The sequence below is a fragment of the Eupeodes corollae genome, chromosome 3 (genome assembly GCF_945859685.1).
Source record: "Eupeodes corollae chromosome 3, idEupCoro1.1, whole genome shotgun sequence".
Taxonomy (NCBI): Eukaryota; Metazoa; Arthropoda; class Insecta; order Diptera; family Syrphidae; genus Eupeodes; species Eupeodes corollae.
Genome location: NC_079149.1, coordinates 13127049 through 13143029, shown reverse-complemented (window position 1 = coordinate 13143029; position 15981 = coordinate 13127049). Strand labels below are relative to the sequence as shown.

The window sequence follows — 15981 nt, the reverse complement described above, 5'->3', positions numbered from 1 at the left end:
AAATTCTGTATTTCAAAATGCTGTATATAAGGCCAAAAAATAAAATACTTTTTTTAGCACCAAAATAATTGAATCGTCAAAAATTCCAGTATTATGAGATAAAGTATTTTGACAATACAGAATATTAACCATACAGTATCGTACAGTATCATACAGAATTTTGACCATACAGTATTTAAAATACAGCATTTTGACCCGCACCGTTGATAGATTAAAAAAACTATGAAAAACAAAGTGGCACGTTTTTCAAATTAACAAGAAATCATATAAAAAATAAATGGCCTTATTCTCCAGTTCTCTTGAAAGCTTCGATATATTTGTAAATCTTCTAACTTTTGAAAAATAATTTCCATTAACATTTTACTCTTGAATTTCTTAGGATTATTCATTTACTAAAATTTCATTTGTAGGTATTTTGCAATATTTTGGAATTTTCCTCAGTCGAAAAGCAAAATTCAGATTTCCACGTGAACGTTTAACAGGAGAAGAATGATGATTTTAAGAATTCGAACAAATTTCATCTGAATCAAAGGAGCATGCAGTGAAATTAGATATTATTTACATTATTTCTCATTAATCAATATACATAATTGTACTCTTCATTTTTTTTCTTTGAATTTCATTTAGTGTAACTGAAACTTAATACATGAAACGCTTTGGTTTTTAAGATTAAAAGTAAATAATTTCCCCTAAATACGAAATTGATGAAATTGAAAGTGGAATTGATTCATAAGAAATTCATTTGTATGTTTAATTTTTATACTGACAAAAAAGTAACGATATCGAAACACACAATTTATTCCGTATTTGTATTAATTTATTCACAGAAAAATATATACTTACCACTTATTTTATTTTGGAAATATAAATATTTAAAATAACAGATTTACAGGGGACATTTTTTAAGAACATTTATTTTCTTAACATAATTATTTTTATGTATATATATTTCTTCTTTAAATTTTAAATATGTATTTATGTTTTTAATCCTTTGCTTTTGATTTCTGTGTATATAAATTCACATTAACATTTATAAACTACCTATAAGAATATTTAATATTTTTATGTTTTTAAATTTATTTTTTTTACATTTAATACAAATATTAATTTTATTTATTATTATATATATATATATATGTTTTCGAGGCACATGTTTCTTAACAAATTTAAAATTTTATGAACTTAAAATATTAAATAATCAAGAAAAAAAATATTTAAGAAGAGAATACAAATATTTTATTTATTATCACCGTAGATTTTTTATTTTTCGAAAAAAGAAAAACATACCAATTTTCGTATATGAGAGAGATGTATTTATTTTTTCAGCTGCTACTGTAGTTGTTTTTTGATCTACAAGTAGTTAAAGTTGAAAATTAATTTAATTTCAAAAACAAATTCGTATAAAATGTTTGGAATTGGTGTTTTTATCGTAAATTCTCTTCATAAAGTGTTTTGTTTGGAATCGGCAGATTTCGATGAAATTGGACGTTGTCGACGTTTTTTCGCTGGTAGGGAATATAAACGACTGCTGCGCATTTTTTGGGAGTTTTCTTGTTGTTCTTTGGTTGTTAATTGGGCGCTATAATTAAATAAAATAAACAAATTTAAAAACAATCAAGACACTTTTAAAAAATAATATGAAAAACCATTTAATATTTGTATAATGACACAAATGTTGTCACATGTATTTTTCTTGTTTAATCTTCACAAATGTCAAAGCCGAATTGACATTCATCGCCATTTGCAAAAGTAATTGGATCTTTGTTTAGGGTGCGGACTTTTACACAGTTAAATATTTCTTACGTCAACTTGGTCTACAAGTCTTGAATTATTTTTTATTTAACTTGAGAAATTCCCCATTGAACTCTTTTTAGATGAATTATTTTGGACGTTTCATTTTGACAACTGATTCTGACATCTCATTTTAAAGACTCATAAATTTATCACTTATTTTTGTACGAAACTTGCATTTGTGTTCCCTACAAACGTATTTATCTCTTTTAAAACATCATTAAGGATTGAGGTTAAATGATGAGACGTCAAAATAAGCTTCCATCAGTGTGAACAGAGACTTAGACTATGAGTGCAAATTTTTAAAACAAAATACTTACTTGACTTCCAATTTAGCCAATCGTTGTTTTAATTTAGCTTGGCTTGCGGTGTATTCGGCCAGGAGTCTCGCCAGCCGAACATTAAGATTTTCTACGGAAACCTCGAGTTTTTCTATTCCACCTTCTATACTATCTTGAACACGTTGGGAATCTTAAGAAAAAGAAAAATAACAATCGAATATTCTCATTGTTTATATTGAACCAACAGAATTTTCTATTTTTGTAGGAAATATGATATTTTGACCCAACTCACTTGAAAATACATCCTCATCGAGCAGTCCGTCCTTCCGCAGTAATTGACATCCCCTCTCGGTGAGGGTGGCTCTCGCCTCCGGATAATCGGCCAGCGTTTCCCACAGATCCCTCTTAGCCAAACAAAACAGATCCGAATAGCCCAGCGAGCGAACATTTGCCGTCCTTCTATTGCCCGTTCGATTACCGGCTATTTCCAACACCGAAACCTCCCCAAAAACTGAACCTGCACCCAAAGTGGCAAATACCGTCACTCCATCGTCCGCCACCACCGACAACTTCCCCCTCTTGACTATGTACATTTCCTTGCCAACATCGCCCTTGCGACAGATGTAGTCGCCCGGGCTGAACACTTGCAGCTTTAGTTTCAGCACCAGCGCTTCCAGCAGGCCTGGTTCGCAGTCTTGGAAGATTCGTACTTGCTTCAGAGTGTCCATGTGCACCCGGATGGCAATTTCGGCCTTCAGTTTGTCCGGCAGGGCGGAGAGCACTCGCTCCTCGTCCAACGCCCCACTCTGTGACCAAGTGTAGGCAAACCAACGAATCACTCGTGCCTCTAATTCGTTGCCCACTTTCCGGAAGGCCATGTACTGTTTCACACCGTCCATGCGATTCTGGAACTCGACCCTGGCTACGTTCATGTTCGAAATCATCGAACCGATGTTTCCTATAACGATAGAAAAACACACAAGATTCATTGCACAACCTCATAACTCGTTCTCAAAACTTCAATGAACAAACGAACGAACTGATTCAACTCACCTACAATCGTAGCAAAGATGAGAACACCAGCCAAAAAATCTGCCACCACAAATAGATACTCGGCATCATTCTCAGGAGTGGGTGTTTCTCCAATTGTGGTCAACGTCAAGGTAGACCAATAGAAGCTGTAGATATATTGTCTCTGGAGTGTGGCATTGCGGTCACCTTTCAAATTGTACACCCAATTATCTGTTCCGAAACCAAGGGCAAAACTGATGGCAAAGTACATGCATGCATTCCAGTGTATCAGAACCAAGATGGCTAGGACAACTTTGCAAATACGAAATGCATTGGGATATCCGGTAGCGGTTTCGGTGCGATCGAACCATTCCCACATCCTTGGAAGACGCAATAAACGATTGAGTCGTACAATCACTGGGCAGGGTAGATGTATGGAACTGCATGATGTCGGTGGCCACCATATATAGACAAGGTCTGTTGGCAACATCGAGAGGACATCTATTGACCAGCCTTTGGTTGAGAAATAGTGTTTTCGTAATTTGTATGCATCTCGAACAAGAAGACCTTGCTCCAGGTAACCTATAAGAAAATATAAACATAGTTATGTATGTAGGTTTAAAGGTGGTTTGAAAATGGAAGTAAGTCTCTATGTCTATGCATTAATATATTTTGGTTATGTTTGTGGAATAATTTTGTGGTTGAGGTGGAAATGGAGTAATATGACTTTCATTTTGGCGACAGGAAATGCCATCAGGCACCAGATGTAAACAGTTAAATAGCTTATAAGATTTATAAGGTAAACACATCTAAATGTATGTACATATGTTGCTTTTTCAATGTCAAGATTTTTTAAGGAACTTATCTACTACACAATAAAAAGAAAATTCGGAGCTAATGTTTGGTAACGATTTCGAATTGAGGTTTCGATTTTGGGTTTATTTTTTCCAAAGAGCCGCTTTAAACATCATTTTTATATTTGTTCAATATATTTTAGAACTTGATTTAAAGTCTTGTTAAGACGACGAAGTTCGTTGCAAAATCAAAAAATATTTTAAAATCTTTTTCTATTCAAAATCATTTTAACATAAATTCTTCAGCGTATCTTGAAGAAATATGCAAGACAAGTGAAATCCGACAACTTATCAAGATATTTCGAACATTTTCGAACTCCAAATATTTAAACTGAATATTAAAGATAAGGATTAAAGATTTGGAAAACCAATACGAACTTTATTAAAAAATAAACTACTTCAAGAATTATATTAGGCTCAAAAATGTTCATATAACTTTTTTTTTATTTTAAAAAGTAGTATCTGAAAAACCTGGCGTGAGTTTTGAGTCAGACTTGAATTAAAGACATTAAAGCCTATCGTACAAACAGGAACTTACCTTGTCGACCAATGTAACTTTTATAAAGAGAGTTGATAGATAGCTGATTCTTATATAAATACTGTTCCTTATCCCGAAGATTCAGAAAAAACCGCGTTTATTAGAGTTTTTCCTTGAGTTTTTTTATCTAGAATATCGAGCAATAATATAAAGATTGTGTTTTAATAATGTCACGAACTTGTAAGTTTAAGTAAACGAAGGTGAGGGATTGTTTCCAACAATGGATTTTTACTCCAAAATCGAATAAATAGTGCAATAAGCCAACAATTAAATGGTTTTTGTGAACTTCCCATAGGAAGTTATTGTAATGGGTTGAAAATTTTGACATTTCTCCACGTTTCAAGGTCCCTAGAGTCGAAATAAACATTTTGGTTATCCCTAAATATCTTACGAACCAAAAACGCTAGAGACTTGAATTAAATTTTACATTATATATTGTAACGTGATACCAAACAAGTATATTTTTTGAAAAAATCTTGATAAAGGTTTTTTTATAAATCAAAAAACCTAAACAAAAATTTGTCACTTCGAACTCTGCCTCTGGTGGCTCATTCCACCAGAGGCATTCCCCTTTTTAGATAGATGCGGTCTAATACAGGATAGATTGGCAGTTCCGCTAATCTACCACTTCAGACGAAGAACCGTGGATAGGCGACTCCTGTACAATCGGGACGTCCTGACACAAGGCGGAGCAGAGCTCCTTCGGTTCAGTAGGGGTGTGTCCGAACTCCGAACATGACCTTTTCATCTATAACATCAAACAATAATCTTAAAATAATGTTTTAATAATGCTACAATCTTGAAAGATTAAGTAAGCGAAGGTGCAAGACTGTTTCCATCAAAGGATATCTATCTACTCAAAAATTTAATGAGTGGTATAATAAGCCAATAATAAAACAATTTTGTCTCAGGGAATGATAGTCAATCGCTAATTGCAATTGGTAATCTCAATAAAAATATTTAAGTGAAATAATTCCAAAAAAAAAGGAAACCGAAATCCATAAAACTTGATTGTCTTCAGAATTTATTTTCAAAATTTCTGAAGGCAGCTCTCAAAAAAAAAAAATATAAGGGATTATCAGTAAATAAAACAGCATGTGGAAAACTTTTCTTCTAGAAGTGCAGTCAATACCCCGCTATCAAGCAACTGTCAACTAGATTCCCTACCAGACGTGTGGCACTTCACTTCAATATTTGTTAATTTTGTACTTCAGCCAAAAGAAGTAAAAACATAAGTTCAGTTTGAAGCGAGAAAATGGTATATAAATGAAAATACTCCGCTCAAGTTACGGTATTCCGTGATGAAGATTATTTCTGAAAATTGGTTCGCCAATAAGCAAAACGGCATCGAAAATCGTCCGCCATGAATGACTCAACAATATATTCATTAAAATTGAATTTTTCGTGCGGTTTACAAGCTGGTGGCATCATCAGTCCTTATTTCTTAAGAAATGGTGAAGAACAAGCTCTAGAGAACTAAGGCATTGCTCTTTTCTGATAAACCAGACACTTTTGAAGCATTGAAACCCAATATTTAAGCTAGATTTATTGAGGAAAATAGTGTTAATGATAAACTTCATGATATTATCTACTAGATTATAATACTACAAAATGCATCCAACAACATTTATGACTTGCGCCATTGTGCCATAATTTCAAATTCTCAGGCTCTTTAAAAAAAAGAAAACAATAAAAACAACCATACAACAGTCGGAAACAGTATCGATTCAATTTAACCATTTCCACATATTCTACCATATTTACATGTTGTTCTAAGGATTATGAAGCAACATTCTTGTTCTATAAATAAGATTTGTATCAATTTACTAGTGAAACATTTAACGCTACCCGGATGAATGGCTTGAATGCTATATATAAACCCATAAAAGCCTCCCTTACTTACTTTAACAAACGTACACAAATATCATATCTTCATAATGTACAAAAGGTATATTAACCTACAATGACCGAAAAATTACTTTCTCTTCCTGTCTTTTTCTAGTTGGTATGCTTGTGATTATTACGAAGGTTAAAGGTCAAGTTGTGTATTCAAAAAACAAAAGAAAAATTACTTCAGAGTTACCATAAATGCCCAAGTTTGACGTCTGACATAAATGCCAAAAGGTCAAGAGTTAAATCTTAGCTTCTACATTGTACAAATCATCTAACAATAACTCTTGTCAAATTAGCGAAACATTCAATGATTTATACAAAAATGTTGTTTAGTATGAGAACTTCTGAGAAAAATTAGGGTAAAATAGACCGCGGAAATTACCTAGAACAATACACATTTTTGGAACCGATAACAAGCTGATTGCTACGTCCCGTTCAAAGACTTAAATTTTGTGTGCGATATGAGTTAAATAGAAAATATAAATGTAGGAATCTCGTATAAATTGTGTATTTCCTGGTGGAATAATGATACACCAGGATCATACATATATCCATGACTTTCACATAAAAACAACAATTCATCGTGGAATAACTTTTCCAACGTCCTTCGTCCTTGTTGTCCTTATCGTCATCGTCTTCTTGGTCTGGTTCTGGCTCTGAATGATGAAGCAGCCAGAAAAACCATAATGAACAAACCACAAGCACTTTAAGACACACCACACATAATATACATTCTCTTTAATAACCCCCTAAAACGCCTCTGCATAACTCTCTCCCTGGCACAGATTGTGACTAAGGGGAGTAAGAGAAAATAACAATAAAATGCCTCATAGTCATCCTCGGAATCGTCTTCATCTTCTCGTTTAGTCATCTTCATCCTCATCGACGTCGTCATCTACATTGTAATAGTTTTGAAAAAGTTCATTTACAACCAACATCAGACAACTTTCGGTGGATTGGGTGCAAAAAACTATTTGGAAAATTTTTACGAAGGGTAAACTTTTATATAAAATAAATATTTCACTGGGGTACATTGAGCACACTCTATTTCCGGTGGAAAGTTGTATTTTACTTTAAGAAAAAAGCGAAAAAAAGATTATTTTTTTTCGTTCTTCTACTTTTTCGTTTTTATTTTTGTACTTTAAGTTTAATTTTATTTTATTCGAATTTATTTCATTTGTTTCAACTTTACCAATTCAAGGGAAATATATATGCAAAATGCATTAAACAAAGTGAAAAGAATATTTTATGTGAGTGAAAATGTGATGTAACTACAACCTTATTCTGTATTCATGGTATTACTCTTAATTCGATCTTTTATTAAATATATAGTTTCAGATTCAAGAAGATTAAGTTACATTTTTTGGAAGAATTTCCATTTCTAAGAAAATACGTAAGTAAGACACAGTTTTTTATTTGAATCTTTTACTAAATGGAATATCTACAGACACTTTTAATATTATGGCTATTCCCCGAGAGAGATCGTTGGTATTCAAGTATTGAGTGAGTTTTTCAATTAAGACTTTGACTTTGTGGAAGTTAATCAAATTTCAAAAGCGGTTTACTACCAACACTCGAAGAGACCAAAGATATGGTCTAGATTTTTTTGAAAGATTTTGATAGAAGTAAATTCCAAAGCTTTTTAATTTCTATTGTGTATTCTTTTTCTAACAATAGTTAACTTCTGCTGTTATGTCGAAAAACATTGTTCAAGTGTTAGAATCATTTTGGAACGACTGTTTTAAGAAATTGTTACTCTGTCAAAGTACTAACTTTAAAAATTTAAAAACATTGATATAGGAAATAATGTATCTATTAAGCAAATATTTACATTTTTTTTATACAAAAGGGTTAAAAGCAAAGAGAAGAATCAAAGGAATATCGGTTTATTGTATAATGAACATTTGTGGTATTATTTACTTCCCATAAGGGTTATTGTAATGGGTCCAATTTGTCAAATTTAAAAGAAGAGTCAAAATAAAAGATTTTTAGAAAGATGTCTCTGCGTGCGTGTGTACGTACGTTCGTACGTCCGTACGTCTGTACCTTCGCGACGTTTTTGTAGTTGTTCATAGCTCAAGAACCAGAATAGATATCGACTTCAAATAAATTTTGTTATTTAGATAATAACGCAGAAAGATGCAGAAAGGTGAACATTTTGGTTACCCTAAATCATACATCGTAACGTGATAATAAACAAGTATATTTTTTGAAAAAAATCCAGATAACAGTTTTTTTATAAATCAAAAAACTGAAAAATAAAATTTGTCACTTCGAAAATCTTACCAATACAAAATGATTTTATCTCCAAAATAATTTGTGCAACGGAAAATAAAATTTTTAACATCTGGTAAAATTTTGCGAAAAATCAAATTCGCAGTTTTTTTAAATAAAAATAAGATCTTAAAAAAAAACATTACTCAAAGTTGGTAAAAATTGATTTTCGATTCAAATATCTTTTCAAAAAATTGAGAATATAGCTTGCTTTTAATTTCAATTGAATTGACGGTTTTTTACCAAAAATGGAAATTTAACAAAAGTTGGAAAACAAAAATTTCGACTCAAATTCTCTTAAAACCTTTGAGGTATTGGCTTAAACACTTCTACCTTTTAAAAATATTGTTGTCAACTCTCAATAGAATTTTGACGAAAATCGAATTGGCAGTTTTGTTTTCAAAAAATAAAAACCTAACAAAAAAACAATACTAAAACTTGGTACAAATTTTCTTACGACTCAATAATCTTTTACAAATTTTACAGAAAATATTGGTTTTTGATATTCATCAGTTTTTTTTTTAATAAAAATCCAACAGTCCGTTTTTTATAAAAAAAAATAAAATCTACAAAAAACAGTACTCAAATTTGGTAAAAATTGATGATCGGATTGATCCAATTTGGAAAAATTTAGGAAATGCTACTAAAATTGGTAAACATTTGTTTTCGAATAAAAGTCTATTTAACAAAACTAGATTTTCAAACTAAACTATTTCTTTACATGAAACATATCGTTGGTCATTTTAAAATTTTTAAGAATAATTCAACTGACAACTTTCCTAACCCAACACGTAAACCTACAAACTTTTAAGCAAGACAAATAGACAGCAGGGATGGGAAGCTATCAGTGTGGGTCACATCCCAGCCTCTTTCTTGTATTATTTTCTTACAAGCAAAAACAAAATTAATAATAGCTACTCTATTATTTAAAAATAAGTCGGGTTTTTCTTCCTGAATCTATAACTCCAGAACGCACGAACCGATTTCCATTCGTTGAAAAGGTCCCGGGCTACGTGACGTTTTTAGCAGAGAAAATTCAAGAAAAATTTCAATGAAAAAGCGGTTAACTTCGTTTAGCTTCCCATAGAAAGCTATTCATAAAGTTAAAATTTTTAAAGGAACCTATAATATAAACCAAATCTTACTTTTGGGAACTTTTTTTTCAACAAAGAAATTGCAACGTTGGAAACAAGGAACCCCAGTTCCAGGTTGGCCACGGTTGTTTTCCACTGAGGCGCTAGGTCGCATGTATACTGTTCATCCTAGAAATGATGAATGTTTTTATTTGCGACTGCTGTTGGTAAATGTACCAGGACCAAAATCATTTCAGCGTTTGAAAACTGTGAATGGCCACCAATGCCAAACATATCGAGAAGCATGTCAAGTATTGGGTTTGCTGGAGAAGGATTCTTATTGGGATTTAACACTTGTGGATTCACTTGTTTCATCAAATGCGTACCAAATACATGTTTCCCTTCACAACCAATTCAGTTATGGAATAAATACAAAGACGACATATGTGAAGATATTTTACATCTTTTGCGCATTTGAACGAATAATCCCGACATGCAAATAACCGATAAAATCTACATTGAAGGAATGATTTGGATTGAGGATCAATGCTTGACTATTGCAAACAAGCTACTGATTGAAGTAGGAATGATTGTGCCAATACACAATGCATTGAACGAAGAATTACATCGAGAACGGCAATACAATGTTCATACATTTCAGGAATTCGTTCGAAATAATGTGCCGTTGCTGAATGAATGGCAAAAACAAGGATACGAAACATTGATGTAAGCGGTGGACAGTAATATTGGTCGTCTGTTCTTCCTAGACGCACCAGGAGGAACAGGTAAAACATTTGTCATTTCATTGATTTTGGCCACTATTCGATCAAGATGTGACATATCTTTGGCGTAAGCATCATCTGTAATTCTGGCAACTCTTCTAGATGCGGTCGTACTGCACATTCTTCGCTTTAGCTGCCACTGAATTCAAACACAATTGATACTCCAAAATGCCATATTTCCCGATCCAGTGCAATGGGAAAATTGTTGATGCAATTTAAGCTCATTGTTTGGGATGATTGCACAATGGCACATAAGAAATCACTTTAAGCACTTAACTTAACACTGAAGGATCTTCAACAAAGTAACAACATCTTTGGCGGCCTGATGATATTGTTGGCAGCCGATTTCAGACAGACGTAGCCAGTTATTCCCCGTGGAACGCCTACAGATAAATTTAATGCTGAAGGCAACACTTTTGTGGAATAACGTAAAAACATTATCGCTAACCACTAATATGAGAGTTCAACTTCAAAATGATCACAGTGCTGCACAATTTTCCAAACAATTGTTAGCTGTTGGAAATGGAAAATTTACAGTTGATGCGGCAACTGGATGATACTTACCAACGACTTTTACCTATTTATAGACTCTCAATTAGCTCTTATTGAAAATTTGTTCCCAAACATTAGTGAGATTTATCAGAATTATGCTTGGTTAAGTCAACGAGCAATTCTCGCCGCAAAGAATAATGATGTACACGCATTGAATTTTCACCATTCAATCAAAAATCGCTGGCGATTTGGTGACATACAAATCCGTTGATTCCATAACGAATACCGATGATGTAGTGAATTACCCAACGGAGTTTTTGAACTCTCTGGAGTAACCCGGATTTCCACCACATGACTTGCAATTCAAAGTTGGTTCAGTTATTATGATATTGCGTAATTTGAATCCACCGCGACATTGCAACGGTACTCGACTTGCGGTGAAAAGATTACTATCCAATTTGATTGAGACAACTATTATTAACGGTATGTATTCCTTGAATACCAATGATTCCGACTGATATTCCGTTTGATTTCAAGCGATTGCAATTTCCGGTTCGCCTTGCGTTCGCAATGACAATTAACAAGTCGCAAGATCAATCGCTTAGTGTTTGCGGGATAAATCAAGAAAATCATTGTTTTACACATGGGAACCTATACGTTGCGTGTTCACGAGTTGGGAAACCATCCGCTTTGTTTGTGTTTACGTCAGACCAAAAAACAAAAATGTGGTTTACCAAAGAGCACTTCAATGAAACGGATAATTTGAGGACAAGTATAACGCTTCGATTCAGTATTTACTTTGGATTCACTTTTATATTTTACTTAGAGAAGCTCAACTAAAAAACACTTCATTTTAGTAATCAAAATGAATTCATTATTATTGTAAAATGAAATAAAATGTTTCCTTTTCAAATATAGAACAAAAAAATAATTTTTCTTAATTTTTAAGTCCACAAACGAAATGTTACAAAAAACGAAGCCATCTGGTGTCGAAACGAAGTTCGCAGGGTTTGCTAGTTAATAAATAATTATTTTAACACTTTGATAATAATAAATTCAGGAGCGATGTAATGACGTTATATTTATGCAAATAGTAACAATTTTGATATTTAACAATGTTATTAATAGTTAGAAAAAAGAACAAACCTCACATCTGTCAGTTGAAATATTTTCAAATGTCATAACCTCGGTTGATTGAAATTGACAGATTTCGTTGTTTAAGATAATTTCTTCTTCGGACAGATTGACACAGAAGGGAAATAAAATATAAACACAATTCACTATTTATTCCCATCTAGCAGTTGAATTTGCATATGTTTGTATTCTCTTGGAATTGTGCGATGAAGAATTCTTGAGAAATTGAATCATAAAAATTCTGTCTCAGATTTCGGACAGTAAAAGGGCAAAGTTTGTATTAGAAATGATATTTTTATTTTTGATAATACGAAATCTCTGAGATCTTAGAGATATAAACTGGCCAAGTATAACATATGCAAAATATTATGGACAGTCGCAAAACCGAATCAGCTATATTTGCAAATGACAGTGAAATTGTCAGATAACAATTTAAAAAAAAGGTATTTGGTGGCTAATATTGGCTGATTGTCAGTAAATGTCAAAGTATTGACTGATCTGACAATCATTTGCGTTTAACTTTATTTCTTTTAGTATTGAAAAGTTTGTCTTTTTTGCATTCTTTGTTAATGATTCAATGCTTATCTAGTTTATTATTTTAATTTATATAAAAGCGCTGCTAGAAAATATTACATTAAAGATTTCAAAGCAAAGTCGAAAAATATCCACTTTTACCCACCTCCAACCATTGTTTTTTTGATTTCAGGTTTTTATTTTAAAAATATAGTTTGTTTATTTTATCACTTACCTTCGTGCATATGTACTAATGTATCTAGTAGATAAATTAAATCACATAGGTAATCGAGAATGTACCATACTGGCGAGGCGCTGCGATTTATCTCCCAGAATACAGCTCGTCCCATTACAAAAATTATATTATATAACACAGCTACGGAAACAATAAACAGCCACTGAAATAAAGAAAACAAAACAAATATTTTAATATTTTTATTCTAAAAAAAAGGTTGTACATTTATGTCTTTAGATGCTACCTACAATTTAAATGGACTCATTAAAAATTATTTCCTAAAAACATGTTAAGATATAAAACATTAAGAGAAGGACATTTAAACGGAAGCACTTAGTAGACTGAGACTAATATTCACATCACTTGAACATAACCAAAGTCATAAAGGAAGACATACCAAAGTGATTATGTATATGACACAGAAACTTTATTTCTTGCTTTTAAATGCCTTCATTAGGTGATAAACCTACATTTAAATAAGATACGCTCTATATAAATAGCTAGGTTAAGCATAAAAAAGGACATAAGAAAATGACTTCATAATAAAATATAATAGCATTTAAGAAACACCGAAAATATTTAATTAAAGAAACCATCCAGAGCTTGAACCGAATGTTGTTTTATTATTTATTTCATTCCAAAAAAAAGAAATAACTACAAGAGAGTATAGTTTGTGGTGTGGTAAGGTTTTGCAATAACGCAAAATACTAAAATACTAAAAATAGTTGTTACTATTTTTTAAAACACACACTGCGGTTTGAAAATAGAATGTAAAATTTTAGTACTTGAAAATGACATGGGTTTGGCAAGAGAACTAAAATTCGGCTTTCTAAAAATACAAGTTATAAATTTTTCCGTGTAAGTGTATTTAAATTTCAATATTTTTACACAACTTAAAATGTAAACCAAAATTGGGAATTTAAAGAAAACAAAAACTAAAATTTTAAAAGATTTTTAGACGAACATTTTAAACCAATTTTTGTAAGTTAATAAATAAATAGCAGTAGTTTTAAGTACGTCATCAAATCCATGACTTATGAATTTCTGACATTCCAATATAATATGTCCGTTTTCCTGTTAAGGTTTATTTGTTTTGTTCCATTTTTCACAAACTGTCACTTTTATGGCGAGTCAAGGTTCAGTTCTTAATAGAAGGGATTTAGTATTTAACTAGTTAAAATAGCTGGTTGAGTTGTTAATATCTACAAAGTTCTGGGAAAGAAAATTCTGAGCCCTTAACAAGAGGTTGTTGAACCGAAGTTAAGATTTCTTTTAACTAAATTTGTGTTAACTTTTTTGCCTTATTTTTTTCCATATTCCCCATATTCAAAACTGACGTGAAAGAACTTTGCTGTAGCTATTAATTAAGGGGGTATTCTGATGTCTAAAGCCGTTCTTTTACATTTTAGTCATCAAATTTACGTGTTAATTTCTGCTAATCATGGAAAAAATAAACGAATTTTAAGTCAAAACCTATCATTTTTAATGTCTCATAGATACATGGTGGCATATTACCTGCCTTGAGGCACTTTTCTACAGAATAATGGCCAAACCCTAATATAGCTTCTGTCCAGTTTAAATGAGTTATTTAGTAATGGAGGACAAAAATATAACAAAATACAACCTAAAACGTGACACACTAAATCGAAATTGAAAGCTTCTATCTAATTATAAAGATTAACCTCAAGCGACTTCTAAAAAACGGAATCATTTTTGGAATACATTTGTTTGTATTCTACTATTGAGCATTAAGCCAATCAGAGCCCGTTAAATACTAAAAGAAACACAGCGGTCTTCTAATAGTAGAAAAATTCGTTCTCGTTGATTCTCATCGATTGGTGTTAGCATAGCTAAAGAAATCATAATCCATTTTCAAGGACTTATGGTACTGCTCACACCATCCGCTACTGATCATCATTAAACACTAATTAAACTTATAATGTTGGCCTCAGACATAATCTTTAAAAAATGTATACATTAGAACTTAACTAAATACCTCCTCGCAAATACTTATCAATGTCATAGCTCGTTTCTCCAAATTGTACAAAATAGACATAACTATCTTTGAGCTTATAATAAATCCCACAAGAAGGAAAATCCATTCAAAGCTATTGAGTCAGTATTGAAACATCAGGATGTCGGGAAGTGGGAATTCGTGAAACAGGATTTTATGATTCGGGATTTCGAACCCAACTCGATTAAAACACTTTTAAGAACCACTTTGTTCAATTTATGGTAATTAAATAAAAATGTTTAAATGATTTCTTAAGGTAAAAGCGTTTATAATTATTCCGTAAATTGAAAGCAGTTAAATCGCCTTTAATACAAATAGTTTTACACTTTCTTCACTCTATACGTATACCCAATTTTTTAGAATTGATACATATCTACAAATTTTCAATATAAACATCGTAAAAGTTTATTTAACGTCTCCTCCTACATTTTTAGTCAATTCTAGTTTCAAAGTTAAGCTTTGTAGTTTTCGATGATAAAAGGAGACCCTCTAAACCGCACCAGCTATAGAGGAATCAGTCTATTAAACACCGCTTCAAAATCTTCTCTACCGTAATATGTGAACGTCTAAGTCCATCGTCAGCAACCTGATAGGTATTTATCAGTGTGGTTTTAGACTAGGAAAGTCCATAGTCGATCAAATATTCACATTACGGCAGATCCTGGAAAAACCCAAGAACACCAAATCGACAATTCACATCTTTTCATCGATTTCAAGGCGGTATATCACAGCATCTACAAAAACGATCTGTATAGAGCATTGTCTAGTTAAGGCATTACTGCCAAACTCGTCCATTTGTGCAGGACGACCATGGAGAATTCACGCTACTCCATAAAGGTTCGATCCAACTTACCAGAACCTTTCGATGTCAAAAAAGGTTTTAGACAAGGTGATACGCTGTCATGCGATTTTTTTAACATCGTGATTGAAAGAATAGTGCAGAGCTCACACGTCAAAACTAGAGGCACTATCTTCAAAAGTGAACCCAATTACTAGGATTTGCTGATGACATTGACATAATCGGAAGAACTCAGCGTGATGTCAATGGGGCTTTTGTGAGTATTGATGCAGAGGCGGCAAAAATGGGTTTAACGGT

At 32.3% G+C, this 15981-nt stretch overlaps 1 protein-coding gene across 1 annotated transcript in view; it reads right to left on the bottom strand.

Moving 5' to 3' along the window:
- Positions 1-1332: 1332 nt before the first annotated feature.
- LOC129951652 (cyclic nucleotide-gated cation channel subunit A) overlaps positions 1333-15981 on the bottom strand; it is a 261226-nt gene continuing 246577 nt past the window's right edge. The window contains exons 5-9 of the mRNA XM_056063900.1: positions 12872-13034; positions 3126-3665; positions 2365-3030; positions 2112-2262; positions 1333-1579 (exon numbers count right to left, since the gene is read on the bottom strand). Coding sequence (XP_055919875.1) covers positions 1441-1579; positions 2112-2262; positions 2365-3030; positions 3126-3665; positions 12872-13034 — 1659 coding nt within the window. The 3' untranslated portion in view covers positions 1333-1440. The remainder of the gene's footprint in view (positions 1580-2111; positions 2263-2364; positions 3031-3125; positions 3666-12871; positions 13035-15981) is intronic.